Consider the following 25176-nt stretch of genomic DNA (forward strand, 5'->3'; position numbering starts at 1 on the left):
GTGTGAAGTTTTGATTGCTTTCAGATAAAACCCCTGACCTTTTTTTTTTTTTTTTTTTTTTTTTTTTTTCAAGTATCGTTTTGAACACGAATATCAGCGGTGCCCCTAACTTAAATTTTTGGTGGGCGGAAAGTCTCGTTTTGCAGAATGGAACTCCCAGTTTTGCCCAATGATGATAATTTCGCCGAATAGATCTCCAATTTTTTCCGAATAATGATAATTTTGGCGAATTAAAACTCCACATTTTTTCGAAGCGTCAGACAAACGTTACCGAATAAGGACATTTTTGGAAGGTCACAGTGACCTCCCGTGACCTGCCATCGGGGCGCCCATGACGAATATCTCTCTCTCTCTCTCACACGCACACAAAAAATGTATATATATTGAATAATTTTTCTTATCTATAAAGATTAAATTGTTCAGTGTTTGTAATTGCCAGCGCCTCATGAATAGTTTTGAAATTAAAAAAATAAATGAATGAACAAAAAAGAAAAAAAAATGTGTTTTCCAATTCAGCTGAAAACACAATTGGAAACTATTTAATAAGTATGTTTGTTTCCTGCTCGTTCATGAGTCATCTTATTTGTTTTAAAATACTGCTCTTACTTTAATAATAAAACGAATGCTTTCCGTATTTTAACACATGAGAATACTTTTAATTTTCATCACTAGAGTTTAATTTTGAGCTTCGAGTGAGAGGCTCGGATCTTCTCTTGCCTACGCCACTGGTTGTTGCTTTACTTGTTTTTAATGAGTTAAGTTCATAAAAATTTGAAGCTAACTGTTTGTATTGCGTTTAGTATTAGTCACCAGCCTTCACCTATTTTTCGACTCAAGTTTTTTAGCACAAACATAGCATTCACAAAAAATAAACTTTTAACTTATTGAGTATTTTACCTTTTCCTCAAAGATTGGATTCCAGAATGCTTGTAATTTGCCAACGCCTCGTAAATGATTTTGGAAATGAATAAGTAAGTAAATGAGAAATAAAATGCACTCTCTAATACAGCTGGGAAACAAAATTTGAAACTGTTCAAACGTGTTTGTATCCTGTTCATGAGTCATTTTCTTTAATTGAAAACACTTCTTTTACTTTCATTCTTGTAACGCGAATGCTTTCCGTAAATCTCTAAAATACAAGAGGAAGAGGGAGTGGAATTTGCTTGCTTATTATTATTATGGGATGTCTCTTAGATCGGCGTACATTATCACCTGTATGAAATATTTACTCAAGTTCCTGGGTGCATTCAGAAGCGGAATCTAAGCCAGGTGGCCAAACGCCCTCAATACCATTGGGAGATTCACTTAAGATCAACATACCGAGTTTTAACTGCAGTTGTTTTCAGCTTAGAATACTTTTTTTTTTCCATTATTATTATTTCGAGGATGTAACGCGATGCAATTGAGCTATATATGGGTTACATAAAGCCAATATCTAGCATACGGGGTCTTTCTTAGTTTTTGTGTCAGTTTCAAAGAATGATTGCTTCTTTTTTTTAAATTAAAAGCACATATTTTTGCAACTATTACGGTAGAACATCTTTTATCAGGATCTCTCCTATCCGGATCGAATTTGAAACTTTGTTTTTCTTTTAATTTTATGTTCATACAGATAAAAAAATTTTTTAATGCTAGCAAGAATGTGATTATAAGTATATACCAAACATTCGCTACACACAATTATAACCTATTAAATCTACTAACCAATTATATCTGCTACACAAACACACAATTATAAACTTGAGTTTTTTCATTACAGTTTTGTTCTAGGATAAAAATATGAACCTATAATATTGTCCCCCTCTTTCAATATGTAGTTGATTAAAAAAAAAACAATAATTTTACTTTAACAGGGGTGCCCACCCCCCTAAAGATCGTAAAGACCCCCCAAAAGAGAAAAATACTCCTCAAAACACCCCTATAAATTTCAATGGCGCATTCTGTGCCATGACCCCCCCCCCCCCCCAGGGGAGCACCCCTAACTTTAAATATGTACTTCAAGTGACTAAAGATACTTATAATCTTTGAATATAATTTGAGTTTTAAGTATAATTCATGCAATTCATCCATGTAATGCCGTTTGAACTAAGTATACTAGAACGATTTTTTTAAAAATAGGGACCTTTATTCACTCTTGTTGAAATTCACAGTATTAGTATCTCAACTGTTTGTAATTCGTATTTTATTTTATTTATTTTTTTCCATATTTTTCCACTTTTGTTTGTTTTAAAAAATGCGGAAGAAATCACACAACAAAAATAATTAATACAAATTTACAATTAAAGTGGAATGAGAAGAAAGGATAAATTAGTTTGTAGAACGTTTAAGAATGCTTTCACGCTTTGAGAGACTAAAAAAGAAATAAAATCCGGAAATACTCATGAAAGTAATGGCTGAAGATCTTTTAGTATTCATAGAGAATGAAAATAAAACATTCGAGGTCAAGGAGAAAAAAAAAAATCCAAACATTTTTGGAAAGGTATTTTCTTTTAAAGAAAAGTTATGGAAACACGCACAAGAATCTGATTTCTTATCTTAGTTGCTTCATGGTTTTTGTGTTATCTTAAAAGTAACCTCTTCCCCTTAGAGGCGAAGAATTTTGTATGTGCTTTGCCTTTTAATCGTTTTCGTTTGAAGGAATGACTTTCCTTCGTATAATGTTCAAAATGCGTCCTTTGATGTTTTGAATTTTCTGCTATGTTTAATTTTAACACAACGCTACGTAATTGCACTTTCAATTTGCTAGCCAAAATGATTCTTTCACATCACTAACTTTTCTAATTGGGAATTACAATGAAAAGTCAAAAATTACCTCGTTACCAAACGTTTTAAGCTTTTGCAAAAGATAATTTCTTTTCTTTACTTCTTTTGGTGATTTTTAGTGTTTAAGAATGAGATTATTTCTGATTTGTGCTATCCTGCATGTTGGTGCGAAAATTATAAAATTTATTTTGGTGTTGTAAATGTAGCATGACCACAAGCATTCACCAGTCACAAACTCATAGTTTTCCTTATGAATACCGTAAACAAAACACTTGTTTTAATCTGAAACAAACAAAATTTAATTAATTTGTTTGAATTCATAATTCATTCTGCTTTAATATAATGCCGAAAGAATTCAAATTGGATTGAGTGAACTCTATTTCCATGCGTACTGCTTGTTTTCATTTTTCAGATTGGAGGATTAATACCCCCAATCAGAGGTGGATACAAGGGAAGGGGCATGGGGGTCCTAACCCATCCCTCCTCCCCTCTATATCATCGACGATATTTTTCATCAACATTGCTTTCAAATACCTTATTAATGCAATGCAAATGTACGGTAATCTTTTCAGTTCTCCAATTTCTTTTTAAAGCAAATATTTGAAATACTACTTCCTTTCACTGCTTATGAAATCAATTGTAGTTATGTGAATTTCCTACTACTTGCCTTAGTTCTGACCGATTTGATGCTTTTTATGGACACACAATCAGTTTCAGAAATTTTTCGTATCCAAAACCCTAGATTCTTCAGCATGACCTCTCCCCTTCCCTAAAATAGTAGTCAGTATCCCCATCCGTCCCTACCCCCAATTAGATTTACACGCACGCGCACAAACATTTAAAACATGTATACAGTGTGTGCGTGTGTTATAAATGAACCCACTTCACCCTAGAAATTTGCGATGAATTAGTAACATAAAATAAATTTCTGTATGCAATGATCCTGTCCCCTTTCCCCCGAAAAAATTCTGGCTACGACCTTGGAAACACCTGTCCGCCGCAATAGAACAATGAGAGAGGAAGGAAGAGCAAGAAGAGGTAGAGGGAGGGAGAAAACTTTTAAGAGAGAGAAAATATGTTTGAACCAAACTTATTTTCATTTGATCGTGGAATCATTTCAGTTTGCTCACAATTTTGAAAACAGCAACTCAAGAGCTGGAATTTTTTTCGATACTGAGTATTTATGAGTATTGAGAGTATAACATTGCAAGGAAGAACGAAAGAAATCTTTTTTTCCCAGCATTGCTTTCTCCGCGCTTGTTTGATAGCAAGCGGAGATCGTGAGGGATAAAGTGAGTCACGTCGCTTCGAGAACCTGGTTTAACTTTACTGCTCTCCCCCCGTGCGTTTGCTTCTCCTCTTTCTATTTCTTTTGCAGGGTCGTTTTTTTTCTTCCTTTGGCGCTTATGATTAGCGATCCATGAAGTCGCAAGGCAACCCTGCTCTCTATTTCTTGTCGCGAAAAGTTGCAGAACTGGGTAAAAAGCCGATGGAATTTTGCTACTGTAAATTTCATATTGCAACTAAATGTTTATCTCATTTTAATAGCTGTGTGCGTTTCGATAGCTTCAACAATTGGCGAAAATGGAAATCAAATTGTGGCTGTTTTAATTACTTTCATTTGATGGTTTCTCGACGTTTGTTATCGTATTTACTCGCAATTATCTTCGCCGCAGTTCCTGTTTAGATGACCTCGAACTTCGCTTTTGAACTCCCGTGACAACTCTATCGCATTGTGAGAGGTTGGCTGAGGTTTTCTCTTTTTGCTATGAATTTCGTGTCTGGCAACCCTGATCACACTCGTCATTGTGGAAGTAGACGACTTGTGTCGGGAGTTTCGTGGGATGAGTGGCAGTCGGAGTCGTCTCCGGTGATGTGTTGATGAATTGTGTGTTGCACGCGGTATTTGCGGATCCGGATTTTAAACGTTTCTTGTGTTATGGCTAGTCAAGTGAAGGTTTTCTTTTCGTGACTTTGTGATTCAAGATGTCTGAGGCTCACCGACGGGCCCTACCTACTGCCCTGGACTACCTTCCACCGGCTTTTTGGCCGGTGGTTGAAGAGGAGACTGAATCGGAATCGGACTCCGAGTCCTCGCGCTTTTCTGCAATTGTTTCATCAGATGGTTGCGGATTAGACTCCGATTCCGAAGACAGTAGTAAGTACCTAATTAAAAACCAGCCATTTAAGCACTGTCTTTCGTTGTTAAACTGCCCTTAAAAAAATAGAACTCTCGTAAAATCTTGAAAGTTGAAATCTGTAAATTAATATTTATTATTATTTAATATTTGAAATCAAACTTATTTTTTCTATGTTCTTTTACTCAGCGTAGAATTCTCGTTAAATGGGAATTCCAAGTTATTATTTTTATTTTTTACTATTTTGTGATCTTTAGATTCAGATTTATTTTCCCATTGCTTTTTGTTTAATCTTCTCTTATTTCAGTTTGATTGTGTCAGTCTACTTTAGGAGCCAGCTTATTATTGTTTTCCTGTAGCTTTTAAAAATAAATGAATAACAAGTTTAAATTTCTGTTTATAAACTGCTACGAATTATTAACTTCTAACATATTTATCGATATTTATGTCTATTTGTTCAGCTCTGCTATTTGTAATTCTGTACTCAGGGGAGCCCTGAACTTAAACTTTAGTAGAGCAGAAATTCTCAATTTGCCAAAGAGAATTCCAAATTTTGCCAAGTGATAAATGCACACGTAAATACAAGGGACACTCGAGCGTTTAAAAATGCTCTATCGCAATTATGTCTCCAAATTTGCTTCATCGTCAGACAAAATTATCCGAATTACGAATTTTCTTGGAGTTTCCATCGGGGCGGTCCCGTCTACATGGGAGGTAATCAGTGGCGGATACAGCCGGCGGGCAACCGGGCATGTGCCCGGTGGGCCAGTCATGCTTGGGGCCGACCAACCAACAGCAAAGTCTTTCGGGCCTGTCTACTAACAGCAAAATGTTAATTTTGCGCGCATGTGTTTAGAATAACGCAAATTCGCAAAACACTATCTCAGCTCCTCTTTACGCATGGGCTAAAGTTTGAGGGTGGAGGGAGTAGGGCCGTCACCACAAGAGGAGGGGGAGGGGGAATTTCTCAAATGGGGCTGCCCAGTAGGGTGGGCCGAAAAAACTTTTTTTGGAAATCTGTTTTTGGATAGTGCGGAAAAGTTGCTATATGGGCCCGTTATTACCCATAAAAAATTTCGCTAAATTTGTTTAATATTTAGCCGGCGCTATTTGGCCTTGAAAAACTGAAGAAAAGGACAAAAATGCACTTTTTTCAAAAAAAAAAAAAAGGGGGGGGGGGTCAAAAATAAAAAGTTGAAGCTAGTTTCAGCAAACATTAGAAGTATCTGTCAGTGAATTAGTTGAAATCCTCAAAGACTTTTATACCTTTCGTAGAATATTTAGCTACGCTCCTTTAAGACTGAAACATTGGAAAAATGAAATAAATAAATAAAAGTAGTTTCGAAATAAGTAAGTACTGAAATGTTACGCAATACGTTACTTAGAAAAAACAGTGAAAATTCAATCAATTTTATGCGACATTTGTACGCCAATTTTAAAAAATGCACACACTCAAATAAAAAAATAGTTACATAAGATGCTAATTTTTTAATCTTAGGTTCCAATTGTTTCTCCTGGATAATAAACGGCGCTCAACTACTTCTATTATACCTAAGATTATTTTATAACTATTTTATATATATTTGACAAATAGAGCCCTTGAGCATTAAAAAAATGTGAATCCTCTTAAGTCCTTTAAACTGATTAATGAATTGAACGCAAGTATTCTTCTTTTTCTCAAGCCATTTCTTCCTCTCGACTTGATGACCCACTTAAGAGACAAAACCCCCCGACAAGAAATGCTGTAATTCTACACCTCCACAGCTGGGAATTAAGCAATTAAAGGGGTCCTCTCTTGTGTCCAATGTCCAGAATGAGTTGCCACTAAGGCATCTTATACTGGAATTGGACGGTTGCACAAAGTGGCCACATTTATATTCTGGAGCTATCGAACAACTTCTTAGAGATTGTGAAAAAAATCCGGTGGTCAAATTTGATAAAATTGACTGCAATCTTCTGGTTTTGGACATGGAAGATATAAAAAATTTAAGTACTGAACAACAATATTTGTAAAGAATCTGTCTTGCCGTAAAAGATAGTAGTTGTCCTTCCAGCGTGGCTGACAGTAGCCCAGGCAAACTGAGTCAGTCATGCGCGATGGCTGACAACTACAAACCGTTTGTTACGCTCGTATATAGGCACTCCAACTCCATCAGAAAACCTTACAATGCTTGTAAAGTATGTAATTTTAGTTTATGCTCCAATGTGGTTTGAAATAAAAATGAAACCAAACTGCCAGTACCTCGCCCAACATTTTTGGAAAATGATTTATCTTGCAAGGCAGTTTCCAGACAACGTTAAGGAGATAATTTTCAGAGTTCTCTCAAGTAATGCATATTTTGCTCATCCTGAACAGCTACTGTTGACAATGTTGTTTGACTCAAGAAAATACATTCGGGAATTAGCTGTTAGGCGCATTCTGAACTCTAGAAATAAGAAGACGAAGAGCTCGGATGGTGTATGATTTTTTGAGTGTCCTAAACTCAATTTTGAAGTTGATTCAGTAGATTGGGCAAACTGTGTTGTAACAGAGCCACCTCTTACAATGCATCTAAAAGACCAACAATGGAAAGAAATGTGCAAAGAACATTCTACAGAGTTGACTTTCGAGAAATTTCCCTGTCACACGCAAGCTGTGAAACGTTGCGTGAAACTAATAACCGAAGCTGCAATAAAAGTGCGTGGTGAAACTGCACGAGATGGATACATTTGTGCTAAACTTCAAGCTAGGAAAGAACTTCCATCATTTGATAACAAGGGACAATATTATTCCAAAAAATAATATTCATTATGCATGAGGTATTATAAATCAAATTTGAAGATTTCTTTTTTAAAATTTTATTATCTATATATGTAGTTCTCGAAAATGTATGATACTATTGCGTGATAATAATTACTATGATTAATGGCGCTATTTAATTAATTAGTCTATGATTTAATTTTGAAAAATAATTTTCACATTGGTTTTTAAAGAAATTCAATATTTTTTCATTTTTCTCCAATTTTTGGTGTCGGAAAGGAGCGGTTAAATGCTCATTAAAATCAATGAAACATTTTATGGCCTCGAACTGGCTCATTATATAACATTTTCGGTGCATTCCAGCAAAATATTTGGAATTTAGTTTTTTTAAAAAAATTTCGACAAAAATTCATTTTTCTCTTTTTTTTCGGTTTTTCAGTGTCAAATAGCGCCGGCTAGATATTTTTTAATATCCAAGAAATTTTTTGTGAGTGATAACTAGCTCACTACGCAACTTTTGCGCTCTTTCCAAAAATTGATTTCGAAAAAAAAAATTTTTTCGCCTTATTTCGGCCCACCCTACTGCCCAGGGCCTGATTACCCCACAGGCTGACTAGACCTAGGCCTGGGGCCACATGTTCCTAAGGGGCTCCACATTTTTTAATGAATTATGCATAGCATTGCAACGATATGAAAAATACATGTATTTTTTAAAAAATTAAAAATTATGAGTTATTAATTGAAAAAAAAAACTTCTTTATAGGGGAATTTTTAATCATTCTGCCAGTAACGAATTTACTCGGTCACGATTATGAGGGGGCCCAAAGGGGATTCATAAATGCGCATAAGTGATTTAGACATAATTTTGTGATTAGACAAAGAGGCCTCCAAAAGTGCATTCGTGCTTTTAAAATGTAAATAAAACACTGCATAGTCTTCTAGGGGCCTCCAAATTAATATGAACCTAGGTCCTCACTTTTAGTTAGTCGGGTTTTGCGGCTGCCAATACATTTTTAGTGTTATAATAAAAAATTAATGAATAAATTAAAAAAAAAAAAAAGAGGGAAATGTTAGCGATCTTAAAGAGTTAAAATACTTTTGGTCTTTTTGACGCTTTTATTTATAAATGACAATTCACAATTGCTATAAAATGCAACTTACAACAAGGGCCGATGTGAGGAATAGGGACCTGGCTCGGAATTGAACTCGTGCAGAGAGTAAAATATCCTAATGGTGAAAGGTGTAGAATAAGGCTTGTGAAAGAATTGACCTTTGTCATTTTTTCCCCGGACCCGCTTTTGCTCTCGGCGACCCTGTTTATAACAATTGGAATAAAAGTGACAAAATATTTTTTTACGTAAAATTATTTAAAACTATGCAATCTTAAAATACCATTGAGGAGCATCCAATTTCGAAAATTTGCTGGAGGAAAGTACTCGAACCTCTCCCATTTTTTTTTTAACATTCCCAAAAATGGTCTAAAACTGTGTTTTTAAATTAACAGTATCAAAAATGTTCTGAGAAAGTGCCCCGTCTCCTCCTCTCTGTCGACATCATCAACGAAGAACGTTTTTAATCTCGGTTTCACTGCTTCAATTTCGAAATATTTCCGGGTTGAGCCTCCTGAAAACTCCTTTTGCTAACATCACCGAATGTCAGCAAAAATTTCATTTTCGGAACTTAATTTTCGAGTAACTGCCGGTGTCCTAGTCTTTACCAAAAAAGGCTTTTAAGACTTCAACTTGAAATTTTTCTGGTGGATGACCTTGGAATCTATTTCGACTTAAAATCACCAAAGATCTTCTAAAACTGCGTTTTCAGAACTAATATATTTTAAAAAATTTCAGAGGAGAGCCCCCGGAACCGCTCTTTATACCATATACTCGAAGATAATTTAAAATTCTGTTTTTGGATTTCCACTTCTGAAAAATTGCAGCAGGAGAAGCCCTGAACCTACGCTCCCCTAACATCACCAAATATTGTCTAAAATTGAGTTTTTAAGACTACATTTTCGAAAATTTTCCGGGGGAGAGGCCCCCAGACCCCCCCCCTATTTCAGTCTCAATATTAATCTTTCCATTAAGCTTATATTGCTAATACTTTAATGACTTCTAGAAGCCAGAAAGCTAAGTCCACTCTCTCTCTTTGTATTGATACATGCGTTTGAAAAAATATTAAGGGGCTGCCAAACTCGTACCCGACCCCTCCCACTAGGTTTTTGCCCTCGCATCGAGTCTGGGGGTCGTCAGGACATGGCAGTATAAAAAAGGGAATGTTCATGAGAGGGCCTAGCAATGCATGTTTGTGTCGAGGGACCCATCACGTTCTAAGACGGCCCTAGTCTTTCACCCATGAACATCGCTAGATCAGTTTCATATAACAGGGCAATTAAGTTACTTGTTATGACTGCAAAAAAGGACATACTAGCCAAGCAGAGTTATCATTAAGGAAATATTCAGTCAAAATCCAGGCATTATAAAAATACTTAAAAATCGACAATTACAATCACAATTTTCCCCCAAAATAAGGTTTAGCTAATACTGTATCAATTTGTTCACCAATAAAGCGCAGAAGTGTTCATATCTGTTAAATTTTGTTTAAATAAAACATATTTAGTTGTTAAGAATAATTTCCTCATATTTAAGTGATATCCCAATCGTTAGATAAAATTTAATATCTATTAAAGCTATGGGGCCGCTACACCTCCTAATGCCAGGGCCGATTTTTTCAACCAATCCGCCACTGGAGGTAATAAAGGGCACTATGTTACAGAAACAAAACTTTCCAGGAGATGCATTTATGTATTTTTTTAATGATTATTTGTTTGTTTATTCTATCTTGATTATAATACAAACAATCAATAATGTGATTAAAAGTTAAATGAGATGGTGCTTAGAAATGAGATCCCGATTTTTGATGGGAGGGAGGGGGGAGGAGAGTTATTGTCCTTGGCCTCCCAAGTACAGAACTAATAACTCTCAAACAAATTAACTTATTATTCCCAAAAAGTTATCAGTCAGAAGTATTTAGTTAATCAAAGAATGTGTTATGATTGTAATCAGATTAATTTTTCTATACGTTCCAAACTGATATTGATACTTGAATAAGCCTAAATTCGTTTAAATTCTTTTCAATATGCAAAGAATAACTGAAAAACAAAATAACTATAATAGGAGCTGCCATGTTAAACTAAGCTTTATTAATAATTGCTGTTTAACAGCTTCAGTGTATACTCGTTTGGTTTCGAGCCCAATATCTTAAATCAACTGTAGAGTTTCATTAGGGGCTGCCTATAAGTTATATCACACTTTTTTTTACATTTTTGAACCTCTCACCCTCTGTGTCAAAGTGTCACACTTCACCTTGCCCCCCCCGTCACATGTCACTCTATTTTTCACCAATATGTTGTGATAACGAATGTGTGAGTCACACTTTAACTTACCCAGTTCCCAGGGGCATTGTGGCACAAGGCCGTAGCAAAGAATTTTTTTCGGGGGGGGGGGGGGCATGGTCAGAGGCAAGTGAAGTTCCAGACAGTGGCGGCGCTAGGCGTCGGCGATGTCGGCGACTGCCGACGGCCTAGCGCAGATAGGGCCTCGCAAAATTCTCAGAAGTTATAAGAAATTTTTATGTTTTCAATTGAAGCTCTTATTGAATACAACAGATACAAAAGTAATCCAAATAGTGCGTGAAGGGGAGACTGCACTGAGCCAGCCTTAGCAAATGCGGGGACCGATTGGAGAATTCAGTCGGGGCCTTATACAAAATGATTGTACAAATTTGAGCAGTACCTGATCGTCGATTTTCCCAACACGCGCAAAGATTTGAAACTGTTGCAATGATCCGACTTCCTTCAAGTTTCTACATCACGTTTTATTTATTTTAGTTTTTTGATAGAAATTAATGCGTGAAATTTCTTTTGTATATATATAATTAAAAGTATTCAATAGTTACAGCCTATTGATCAGCTAGCTCTACTACCCCACCCCCCTCCTATTTCTTCTCTTTTTCCCCAGTTCGTCTAAGAATAAGAAAATATTCAAAATGCTGCACCTCCGAACTCCCCCCCCCACACATACACATACCCACCGAAAGCATTATGGAGCATCTGAAATTTCGCATCCAGATCTTCAATTTCGCGATATTTCCAGCTGCAAGACCCCAAATTCTCAACAGCATCGAAAATCGCTTAAAATTGCGTTTTTGGAGCTTTAATTTCAAAAATTACTGAGCCTAATGTTACAAAATATGGCCTTTTAATCGCATTTTTAAGGCTTGAATTTCAGAAAATATTCGGGCAAGGGTCCCCATACCGCGTTTTTTTTTTTATCATAAGCAATTAAGTTTTTTAAACTACACTAACAAAAAGTTTAAGTGGAATGGCTCCTGAATATAAAATATTGCTTAAGTTTTTAGGACCATAATTTTCAAAAATTTTCCAGGGAAGAGCTCCCAGAACCTCCTTTCCGTAAAATCTTGAAAGTTTGTCTGAAATTGTTTTTGAAACTTCAATTTTGAGAACTTGCAGGGGGGCGAAGGAATTAATTTCGACCTATTAAAAAAAAAGAATCGATTGGGGACAGTGTCTGACCCTAGAGTCAATAAATATTGCCTATAAATGTTTTTAAGGCTTCAATTTCCAGAAATTTCCGCTGAGACCCCTGTACCTTTTTCCCCCAACATCAGCAAAGAAAGCCTAAAATGGCGTTTTTAAACTACAAATTTCAGAATTTTTACGGGGGAGAGCCCCCCGGACCCCCCTTTCTATTGGGTCATTTTTTTCACCTTTGAGGTATCATCCCCTCTCCCTATTACCATAAACACTTCTTTTTGATTGCGCTGCTAGTCACGAAATGTTTTTATTACAGCAATTAAGAAATGAGTTGGTAATTCTAAGTGCTAATAGTTAATATAAAAATGAATTCCATGAATTCAATTATTTGTCTGAGAATATTTTATGTTTAATAGGGCCTCGCAAAACTGCATCGCAGACGTGTACTTTTGCTCTCGCGCCGCCACTGGTTCCAGACAAGTAGTCCAGGGGAGGGGGATAGGGTTCAAAGTTGCACTTATTTGGGGTTTGCAAAATCAAACTAAAAGTAATAAAAAAATAGTTTAAAATAACTTTTTTTATTAACTTATTATAAAACCATATACGACAAGAACTTTTAGAAAACTTTTCTACTACTTTTTTGGGACAAACGGGAATATTCGGAAATACACTTAATAAAGTGAGCCCCGTCAATCGCTCTTCTTTCGTCTCATTTCTCGTAACTGTTTTCAGTCGTAAAGTATAGTTGCATTTAAAATGCTTGTTTTAAATGAATGTATTGATAATTCTTGCACCAAAAATGTACTTGAAATACCCCCAAAAAATATATCTACAGATCAACTACATACCTGATTAAATACTTTTCAATATGTATGAACGTGAAATTTATCAGTAGTCAACTATATATGCGTTATCCTAAAAAAATGAAATATAGCTTGCAAAGCTATGTTGACAATGAGTAAAGAGTCAGCATTTACCAAATGCACAAAGCGATGATACCAAATGCTAGAAAGCTATTTTTAGGGGGTGTTTAGGCGGTGAAATCAATGAAACATTCAAACCACTACGAAACTTGATGGTCCATTAGAGAGCCGAGGAGCCGGACAGAGGCAACCCCAATCCCCCTCTACTTTTTGAAAGAAAATGGAAGATGAACCAGTCTACGACATTCCCCATTTCAAACAATGACCCCTGTCCACTGCGCATTTTTTGTGCGAGGAGGGGGGGGAGTCGGACAAGGGATCTGACTGAAAGAAAGAAGTAACAAGGTGAAAAGGAAACGTTTTGATTAGAGGATTCAGAGTCTTGGTTGTTTCTTTTCTTTCTTTCTTTCTTTTTTTTTTTTTTTTTGAGTGGACAAGGAAAAACTAAAAAAAGGGAAGGACTAAAATGTTTGTGTCCTAGAATTTCGGGGGGGGGGGAGGATTTGTCCCGACGGTCCCCACCCTGTCTACGGCCCTGTTGTGACGTGTTTCCACTTGTCTCTACTGCTGACCGAACTTGCTAGGTCACCAAGATTGACAGTCAGCGCCACCCAGTCTGAGTGGCCAGTCTTTATAGGTCCACCTCCATATATTTTATCCCTACGTCTCTACATATGTTTCGCCCTTCATTTTAAAATTCTCGGGTGCCCATCAGGCTCGGGCATGGGTCAACAGGTGTCCCTTTTCCTCCCCCCGTGCGCACCCCTGCCCCTTCCGTCTTGTTACAATTTCACGAACCCTTTTTCCTCGTAAAGCGTGACATCTTTTGTTTATAACCCCTAATTTTGACTTGGGGAGGGTTGTCTTTTTTTTTTTTTTTCACTTGTAAGATATGTTTGAACTAAGGCGAACCCTTTTTTAGTTTGCCCCCACATTCCTCTCCGCTGTAATTCGCTGTGTTCCAAGCCGGGCCCCTAGTTTCCGACTAGGCTGACATGACCTTTTGTCAGCCTTGTTCATGCAGTTATGAAGTTGATTTTAATATGTCAATGCGAATGCATAAAAAAGAAAACAGGAACTAGGAACGTTGGCTATTTTTTGGCGCTGTTTCAAACAAAACTTGGCGTTTGGCGGTTGTGCAATTTTCACGAGGAGCATTAGGATATTTTTCTTTATTTTGTTTTATATAACCTCTGTTTACTGAATAATATTATGAAAGACTTTATCTTTTTCTTACCACAGTGAGGAAGACATTCATACTGATACTATTCATATATACCTGATCTCATATTTCAATGCAAGCCGTCCAAGACCGTCATTTCGAATTTTCCAGGGGTGGGGGTGGGGGGTTGCATACCTATAAGGTGTAAAAAAAGAACAGCAAAGCCATGTACGTCCATGTAAATACATTGATTTTCCAAAACCAAAGGGGGGTGGGGTGGCATTTGAACCCCGTAAATGACTGGCCTAAGGGCCCCTCTACACTTGATGTCTCGTACGCCCGACAGATTAAGAATCCTCCTCATTAGACATAGGGGGTCAACGAGTCATCAGAGAAGACCCAGTGTGGATTGCTCATGCGACTCGAAGCGGTACATCAAAGGCGATGAAGTTCTGACTTGAAATGTTGCATTTGACATATGTTTGAAATCTTAAGTAACACTTTAAATTTTGCCCTATTTTTAAAAGTATAACGATGGTGATTTCCACAATAAAAATATCTTTCGAATGATGAAGTGAAAAAGAGGGGCGCAATATTTTGGTTTTGAATGTCTAGAATGCTTGACATTTTGTATACTATAAAATAACGAAATCATTCAAATGTAGTATTTTTGAAACTCAATTGCATCCACTGTAATGCATTAAAAAAAAAAACAAACTTGAACGTAAGCTTGATTAAATGTTTGAATCGTATTTGTTTTTTAAAATGTGAAATAAGCTTTGAAAAGAGATAAAAATACATTTGGTGTGTATCATATCTGATTTTTTAAGCAACATCAATTTAGTTTGGCCTTGAACACAGAATTTAAGTTTTTGTATGCAGTAATTAAGCTGCACTAATATTTGCAGGGATTTACTCAAGAGGGGATTCGAGCAAAGATTCGGGCGAATGATTCACTCAAAGTTAAAAAAAGAAAAAAAAACAAACTCTCAAATCTGTTGTTCATATGTAGTAAAGATAAATTCTTCATTCTCATAACTGCTAAATTCAATTTCGTCTATAGTTGGGGAAGACCTAACCTGGCAGCATTGTGCTGCTTTTAGTGCGCTAGGTACTAATCACAGTATTATGACACTGGTAAGTTAGGTTTGCCCCAACCAGTGACACACACACGGGGCAAGCTAAGGTGCTTAAGCCCCTCTCAGAAGCATGAAGACGAATATCCTTGACCAAAGAGAGCCTAAAATAGCGTTTTTTAGCCTTGAGTTTTAGAAATTTTCCGGGAGCGAGCACTCATTCTCCAATTCCCATCATAATTTCACCAAAGATAACTTTAATTTTTTTCAAAGACTTTAAATTCCAAAAGTTTCTGAAGGAGAGATACTTACCCTCTCCTTCTCCTCCAATTGGTACAAATATTAACTAAAGTGAGGTTTGGAAACTTTATTTTCAAAGTATTTCCAGTACGGAACTTCCGCATTTCCCTCCTTTGTGTATTATCTCCAAAAGATAGCTGCAAAATCTGTTTTAAATTGGAGAACTCCCAAATAGTCCATGCTGTATCCCTTGGTACACCAAAGATAGTTAAAAATTGTCTTTTTAGACCCTCTATGTCGAAAATGTTTCTAGGCGAACCCTTGAAACCACGAAACATAGCATGAAAATGTATTTTTTGGGCTTCAATTTCGAAGCATTACTGAGAGTACGCAGCCCTCCCCCCCATCAATCTTCTAATGTCTTAGCAAGTAGTCTACATTTGCATTTCTATACCTTCAATTTGAAAACATTTCTGGGCGGAGCCCCTGAACCCTGACTCTCTTCCCGTAACACAATCAAAGGTAGCCAAAAATGCATTTTTAAGAAATAAATTTCAAAAAGATTTCCAGTTTAGAACCCCCTAACTTCATTTTCACTTCAAGACCCCAATTGCATAAATCTTCAATTTTTAAATAAATTTCGGAATTTTTAGAAATTTTAATCCCTTAATACCCCTAAAATTTCATTCTTAAGACTTCACTTCAGAAATTTTTCGTGACAGTTCTCAGGAAACCCTCACCTCCGTTTATGCTCTGAAGTCACTAAGAACTCTCTAAAATTAGGTTTTTTCGGGACTTTTAATGTTTTGTAGACTTGTAACTTTTATTTACGGGGAGGACATTTTGAAGCTTCATTGATTTTGCCTTTGACTTCACTTATCGGAACTCCTCACGAAACTTCTAGCCCTTCCCAGGAAACAATCCTGGGTGCGCCCCTGGACCCAACCATAATAAATAATCTTGAATCAAATAATAATAATTATTATTATAAAAGAAAACAAAAGTTATGACTAATGAAATTAAACTTAAATGAACTATTCATTTTTTAACTAATTAAGAAGTATTCTAAATAAATTCAAGACGAATTATTTAGCCTCAAATTTTGTTTCCAAACAATCTTCTCCATTGACACGAATCCATCTTTAGGCGGGCAGTAAACGCGGTGAGAAATAACCATCTTGGTGGGGCTGTCGGTCATAACCGCCTTCATAGGTGTATAAACTACCATATAAAAGGATTGGCAACATGTTAAAAAAAGGTGTTTTGGGAGTGATTAGTTTTCAACCGATAATCCTGCGTTTATTTGTCAGAGTCAATTAAAGAGTATCTATTTAGAAAAGTAAATAAATCAGATAAAATCAAATAACTATTAATAGGAAAAAAGTAATATTGTATAGATTTTATGATTATTTTTACTTTAATTTTAGAATTACTTTTTAGTTTTATGTGATCTTTCATATGTTTTTTATTAACTTATAATAATTACAATAATTACTTGTCTTTTCATTTAAATTTAATTCTAAATAAATTATAATAAGTCTTCAGGGCCCAATACAGGCTGATTTTACTACCGTTTTTCGGTACCTTCACAAAAATCTTATTTCAAAATCGGTATTTTCACAAAAATCAAGTTATAAAGTCAGCAGCTTTACAAAACTAACTTTGAAAATCGGCACATTCTAGAAACAATGTTAAAAAATCGAAAATTTTACAAAAATCTGTATTCTAAAATAGAAAACTTGTTTTTCTGTTTAAAACACAGTTTACTCATAAAATGAAATGCTAAGAAGATTTAAATGAACAATCGCTTAGGTAACAACTTTTTCATAGCATTAAACTCATTTTTAGCTGTTTTTCGCCAAATTGCATTTTCGCAACGTAGCATCAGTTTTGGGGGATGATAATTTCCTGAATTGTACACAGTACAAAGCCTATTGAGCTGAGATACAATGGTAATTTCCCTACCTCTTACCCCCCCCCCCCAAGAAAAAAACGTTAGAAATAATAATAAACGACATTTGAACTCTTCTAACTACCATTTAAATTGCTCTAATTTTCTTAACAAAAGTAGAATATGCCTTTGAAAGATCCCAAACACAATGCTAATAAAAAAAAACTTTCACAAAAATAGATTATTGATACATCACTTTCACAAAAATAGGTAGTGAAAAAAAAATTCCTGGATTTGCCCCTGGTCTTACAAATAACTTACGTTGCAATTCCTTAGCATGCAAATCAGAAAACTGCGCAATTACTACTTGAGCTACAATGTGCTCCACGCTTTTATTTTTATTTTTTTATTCTGATCACAGTAATCACTTGCTGAGAGGTCCCACAGACAACTGTTCTTGCTAACAGCCAAAACGAATTTTTCTGTATCGAATAATATGACTGTGCTAGCCATAACTGTCTCGTACTTGGTGCAGGTTGCGTAGCTTGTTCTTTCAGAACTCTTTCTGCTGTGATTTGCTGTTCTCAAGCGATCCTTGAGCGACTATGAGCTAGCAGGAGACTACGAAAAGCTGTGCGGCCGGCTCACACAGATAGCAGCGTATAGCTTATTGGCTATAATCAGTCAAAGGGCTAATGAGGTGGGGGGCTAATCGATTCCTTAATCTGTCGCTCGTAGCGGTCGTCGAGGGTACAGTGGCCCTAAAGTCGTCATTACTACAAAGAAACTTTTTGTCCCCCATCACGGTTTTTCCTATCATTTATTCCGTTGACTAACATCCGATATATAGGTATTTTTTACTGTTTGAATATCGCTTTTTATAACTTTTGGATTAGTAACATATTTTCTATGAATTTTGATTCATTTATATTTTCTTATTTTGTTAAACCATCTTTTTGTTGGGTTCTGAGGGAGGGGAGGAGGGGGGTTACTTTGTAATTTGCAATAAAACATTAAAATACATTCATATTAACTTAGTTCTAACTTCCTTTTCAATATTGTGTGTCGCGTGCATACTAATGAAAAATAATTGCATTTTTGTTGTATCTGGCTTTGACAGTCAAAATTTCAGTCATTTGTTTTCCAATCCAGATATAGTTTTTTTATGGAAAAAAAAAGCACTGTTGGAAAAAGGGATTAATGATTTTTTTCTTTAAAAACTTTTATTTTCTCTTTGCGTCAACAATAATAATGACAACAGAATTTGCTGTTTGTAGAAAAAATGTTCTGATAGAGAAAGATAATCAGGGTCTGACAAATCTTTGGGTATAAAAAATAAATAAATAAATAAAATCAAGCCAACTGGCGAAATAATTTGGCTAGCGCCTAAAAAAATTTCTCCTTACCCCAAGGATATTATAATTTTTGTCAGGCTCTGAAGATAATCATATAAATTTTCAACATCTTTTTCATCACTGGCCTCCAAAAAGCTTAAGAGGAGTCACACAAGCATTTATTCCTGTGCTCTATGCTACTAATTTCAATATTGAGAATTGCAATAAATCTTGTATTTATTTTGTTGGTAGCTGTATTATTTTTGATATTAGAAAGTCAATACATTTAAATGAATTGTTATTAATGGTTGGAAACATAATTTTTTCAAGCATCAGTTTGAAGTATATCTGGCGTAAAAATGTTTGGACTAATGTAAAATCGGAAAAAAAAAAAAAAAAAAACCTTGATTCATAGGCTTTTGTATTAAATAAATTGATTTTACACCACATTTCGGAAGCTTTTTTTTTTTTGGTGAAGTAATGCTCAAACTGTAATGGTTATGCAATTTTTAAAAATATCAATTTCAAGTTTAATTACATTTAAAATACAATGAAATCCCGTTACAATGAACTTCAAGGAACCACTAATTTTGTCCCTTAGAACAGGAATTTTATTGTAATAGGATTCAACCAATGTAATGGAAATTAAATTGGAATGAAAATTTAGTTTGTTGAAACGGATGTTTCGTTGTATTGGTATTCGTTGTAACAGAATTTCACTGTAATTGAAATCATGTAATAAATCACTGAAAATTTTAAGCTTTTTTTTTTCAACCTGATACTAGAAATAGTTAACAATTTCAATAAAAGGCAATCTTTCATTTTTCTTGTGTTAGTTTGCTCGAAAAACTTGAAACTTTTTTTACAGCTTACATAGCAGAAAATTTGTGCCAGATCACAGTAATTTTTCATAATATGATACATCTTGATGCAAAAAAAAAAGTTTATTTCCCTATTTTTTCGCCTGAATTGCCATTTCTATGTTCAAAAATGTTTTAACGAGGAAACAAACGGAAGCTAATTTTACTTTTCTTCACTGTAGGGAGATCCCCTGTCGCTGATCACTGCATTAATCGAAATTTCTATCTTGCACGATTACCCTTTAATTTGCACCGTAAATAACCGCTGCAAATTCTGTTGGTTGAAGTTATTGACAATTATATTGCATATTTCACAGAATCATTCTTTATTTTCCATTCCCCATTGTTTTTTTTTAAACTTCTAATGCTTCGCAAAAGTGTAGAAATGAACTGGGCCGTTCCACTGTCACGTGCGTTACAAAAATACATTTAAATTTCATTAATATTTCGTCACATCTCTTAATATTTTAATGAAATGGGTAAGATTTTTTAAAAATCTTTACATTTGGTACAAAGATACTCCTGACACATTTATATTTTTATTAAAAGAATTTGTTATTTAAAATAAAATTTATTTACATGCCTCACGTGCGGGACATCTAAAGTCAACCTGGTAACTTGCTTATGAATAAGTTAATATTTTTTGCTCAATTAGTACAGCAATGACGAAACAAATTGTAGATTTTGAAAGCTATGGTTCCAACGTAAAGGAAAAATATCTCATTAGTTTAGAAATAAGTACTAAACCATTGAAAAAATCATTTGTTGCATGCATTTATATATATTTGTGTGTACATATACACATGTATATCAAATAAAAGTATATCAATATTTGTACTACTGAAACATTCCCATTAACTTATATTATAACTAACTAAGTTGTTTTCATGTGGGATACTGAGCATTTAAAAAACAATATTCTCAAAACAGAAAAAAAGCATTCAAGTATACGTATTATAAGTTTTAAATACAAAATTTTAAGCTAAAAATTTCAAAGTTTTCAATTTTCCCCCCAAGTGGTTTTCCCCGAAATTTCCGTCCCCCCCCCCCCAACAATTCCCATCTCTAATTGTAACCTTATATATGGATTTGTATTTGCAGTATATTTTTTAAATGTTTTTTAACTGTTGTGAAAATATAAAATATTTTTATTTGCAGGTGATATTACACAAAAAGGATATGAGAAAAAACGTTCAAAGTTATTGGCTCCATTTATGCCAGCTCGAAGTCAAGGTAATGTCATTTAAAAGCTTATTTATCCATATAACTCAATGTGCTATATTAATTTGCACGAACAATACATTTATTATTTCCAAATAGTTAAACATACATGATTCAATAGCTCAATTAGTAGGGTCGTTCCTAAGTAATTTATTCCTATCAAATTGAAAGAAATATATGTAATATATTTACACTAACAATTACTTAGGAAGAAAATGAGAGGGGCAAAAGTAGAAAAATGGGCATTCTGCCTAATTGCTTATTGTTTACGAAAGGAAAAGGTAAAAGATTTTGTTTTAATTAAAAAATCATCGATCAAACTAAGAATTGTTTTGTACCACAAAGCTGTTGATTTGTATGATTCTTCTGTATGAACACTTCTTTTTCGTTGCATATAACCTCATTTTTGTAGTTTTTCCTGTGCATGTTGAAAATATGCTTAAGGCAATTTTAGCTCATTGTGTTTAATTTCAGTTGTAAAGGAGAGCAATGCAACGAGATCTATTTATACATATATTAAAAGCAGTTATAGATCAAACAAATTTTGCTAGTTTGAGCATAACCTTCCATGTTGTTAAGTTTCATTCTAGATTGCCTCCCCCCTACCGTCCCAGTTTCCGAAAGAAAAAAAAAGCTGTAAATGAGTGGTTCTATTTGTCTGTTAAAGTTTTTATGACCCCCCCCCCCCCATTTATCACCACTGATGTTTTGCAGCGTGCGTCCCAGTTTATTACGGTTATAACTCTTACGTGCCAGCTTTTTTTTTTTTTTTTTTGAATACTGTTTTGAAAAAAAAAAAAAAAAGATAAAAAGTGGTTGTGTCGCGGGGGGGGGGGGGGGGGGGGGGGGGGGGGGGGGTACTAATATACAAATTCATGTCAGCTCATTTCAAGCATAGTCATGAACAATTACTACTTACTAGACCATCCCCAGTAAGAGAACCCCATATTTAACTAGTTAGAACCTGAAAAATGTCATTATTTCATATGTCAAATTTTATTTAAAAATTCATAAAATTATGATCCTATTGAGATCCCAACTTGAAACTTTGCACAAATGAAGATAAAATACACACAAATTTTTGAGGAATTTAAAAAAAAAAATTCATTATACCTTTTTTGAGAAATTTAAATTTAAAATTTAAATTTCATTTTTTAAAAATTAAATTTTTTCTGAAAATAGTCATATTGCATATCCTATTAAACAGCAACTGATGTACTTTAAAATGCTTTTTATCAAATCTTTCTATCTATATTTGGTGCTGAGTTATCATCCATTTTATGTTCAAGCATCCATGAAAAAAAGAGGGTTTTTCGAAAAATCAAAGTGCCATAAATAAAAAAATAATAGAGATAAAAATCTAAAAATTTGGACTTTTGATAACCTCAAAGGGTACAATTGATGAGCCAAATTTCAAAGAAATACAAAAAGGTGAGGGAAAAAACTTTGGATCACTTGACATGGAATGACCCAGCTGTTAATTTCTTTCAAGGAAACCAACAACAAGCATTATATTTATCTGGCCGTAGTAATTAGTTATATTAGTTATATATCAGTTATTTATCGCTTGCAAGAGCATCACAAGAGTGCCTTTTTTTTTCTTTTGCAAAATTAGCAGATTTCGAACAAGTTGATCTCTCTAATCTAACTTTTAAAAAGGTTGCAAACATTATCGTATCTATACACGAAAATATACTGCGTCATTTTGATTTGAGATTTGCTCTTTCAATTAACAATTTGTGAAAGATCCGTTTTTATTAATCAGAATTTTGTGAAGGGTCCGTTTTGGTTGATCGGAATTTTGTGAAAGGTCCATTTTTTGTTCGGATTTTTCTGAAAGGTCTGTTAACGGACCCAAATTTCCTCTGACCAAACCCTTGTAAAGTCTGAAAAAGTTCAAGGTTCTACCTTTTACAAAAGCTAATTCGAAAAAATAATAATAACATTTCATTGTCTTGTGATGGTGAAATCTAAAATTCATCAAAACAGTAATATGACTCATTGCCTGTCTGAACAAGAAAACCTTTCCCTTGTTTGAATGTGTCTAAATTTGTTAGTCATAAGTCCACTTAAAAGGTTTCAAATGAGGCATTAGAAAAATATTTTATGGGAAAAAGTAAAAATGTTAGTTGCAAGCAGTGTAATAATGTAATCCATGATTGAGAAATTGACTCTAATGTCTTGCATGTTCAACAAAACCTTGTGCTTACTTTATCGAGACATGAAATTAATCTTCAGATTTCTTGACATTTTATTTACTTTAAACAATTATTTTTTGTGCCTGATCTCTGGTTTATGTACGAGGGATGTTTTTACTGTAAGTACCGTTTTAAAATAAAAAAAGAACGAATACAGATGGAGCTATGCAATTTATTGCATTAAAATCTACCACCCTTACGCTATTTTTCTACATTACTTCAATGATTTTCCAAACATTTATCATAGCGTGGTACAAGTTTTTGTATACCTGTTCGTAGAAAATTGCCGCCTGTGTAGTCCATCATGAAGACTCTTACAGGGCTTTGGCTGGGATGTTTTTGAACATTTTCCGGACTGCCCCGACCTCCCTTGCAGCACCTTTCATTTGTTTTGTCATATAAAGTCTTTCCTTGGTGATAGATGGCACAACATCAATGATGAGCTCAGAGAACATGTTACCCCATGGTTGACTAAACAGGCGGCAGTTTTCTACGAATAGGTATATAAAAACCTGTACGACTCTATGACAAATGCTTAGAAAATCAGGGGAGCAATGTCGGAAAATAGTTGAGTCTGATAGATTTATGTGAAATAAATTTCTTTGCTGTATCTGTACTTGTTCATTTAATATTTCAAAACGGTATTTACTTTAAAAACATCCCTCATACATAACTGATTTTTTTTTCTGTTTCCTTGTTATGAAATAAATCCCTTCAGCTATAATTTGAAAAACTTAATTGTTTGTAATTATTGATATTATACAAGGTGAAAACATTTTTTGCCATTGAGGGAAAAAAGAATTTCTATTTGAGTTCAAGTTGACTCTTTATTTTTTTTAGGTGCAGCAAGTCCATCCACAAGAGCTAAACGAAGAGCCCAGCGTAGGCTTACTCGAAATGAAAGTCGATATCACTCAGGTAAATTTAGTTTGCTTATAATGTTTGTGTTTAGTTTGTATTATACAATCTATTATGAAACAGTACTGAAGAATTAAACTAACCTATGGTATTTTTTTTAGAAAAATTATATTTCTGTTATCTAAAAAGCAGTGAAGAGTTTTTGCTGCTTTTTATAGCTGCTTTAGTTTAACCCTCTTGGCGGCAGGACCATACCCGTTCAATATGGAGCTCCATAGACCAGCTCGAGTATACTTAAGCTTGCAGCCAGGATTGTTAGAATTTAGCTTAATGTTTTCGTATTTGAGTTAAATTTTTTATCACTGATCGTATCGCGTCATGCTCATTCATCATAGTATCTTACAATTTGAGTTGATGGGATTGCACCCCCCCCCCCTCACTGACAAAAATTTTGCCAGATTTTGCTTCAATGTTTGCTGTGAAACTGATTGTAAATTCTGTTTATTGAAGATTGATTTGGCAATCATTTAAAACCTTCATACTTCCTAATTTTCCTCTTCTAATTGCTTTTTAGATTTTCCAGCTTTAGAATAAATACAGAAATGAAATGCTAGCATAATTTTCTGTTTTCTATAGAAAAATCATCATTGTTCATATTGCATGATTTTGCGGCTTGTTGAGGATATCGTGCCCTGCCCCATTAGAATGAAAAACAAGAACTGCTAATGCCATGAAAATCTGTTTTTAATGAATGAAACATGTGTTTTTCAGAACTATCTCTTCATACCAATATTTTTCGGTTATCCTGTAAATATTTCTCTTATTTTGAAATTTGGAAGTTGTTTTAACTTATATTAGTACAAATATGTTTTTTTCATTACAATATTTTATTTATTTATTCATTTTTTTTTGTTTAACTTAATTTAGCTTTGCTTTTTTTACCTTCCACTACTAGAATGTGTGTAGAAATGAACTACTAGTGCATAAGACATCAATTTTTTAAAAACTTTCACATGTGTTTCTCTAGAATTTCGTTCTTTTACTAATAATTTTTGGTTTACAAAATTATGATCCTTTTTTGAAAAGTAAAATAATTTTTATGAATTTTAGAAGAAAACACATGAATGATGAATAAAGATCTGGTTGAAATGAAGGGAGATTTTCATCACAAACTCAAAGATTAGGGGCTTTTATAAATTAAGATCTAAAGAGGTTAATAT

At 34.4% G+C, this 25176-nt stretch overlaps 1 protein-coding gene across 1 annotated transcript in view; it reads left to right on the plus strand.

Moving 5' to 3' along the window:
- Nucleotides 1-4749: 4749 nt before the first annotated feature.
- LOC129218299 (disco-interacting protein 2 homolog C-like) overlaps nucleotides 4750-25176 on the plus strand; it is a 125790-nt gene continuing 105363 nt past the window's right edge. Inside the window, exons 1-3 of the mRNA XM_054852534.1 lie at nucleotides 4750-4921; nucleotides 20838-20912; nucleotides 23939-24016. Coding sequence (XP_054708509.1) covers nucleotides 4750-4921; nucleotides 20838-20912; nucleotides 23939-24016 — 325 coding nt within the window. The remainder of the gene's footprint in view (nucleotides 4922-20837; nucleotides 20913-23938; nucleotides 24017-25176) is intronic.

The sequence above is a fragment of the Uloborus diversus genome, chromosome 3 (assembly GCF_026930045.1).
Source record: "Uloborus diversus isolate 005 chromosome 3, Udiv.v.3.1, whole genome shotgun sequence".
Classification (NCBI taxonomy): domain Eukaryota; kingdom Metazoa; phylum Arthropoda; class Arachnida; order Araneae; family Uloboridae; genus Uloborus; species Uloborus diversus.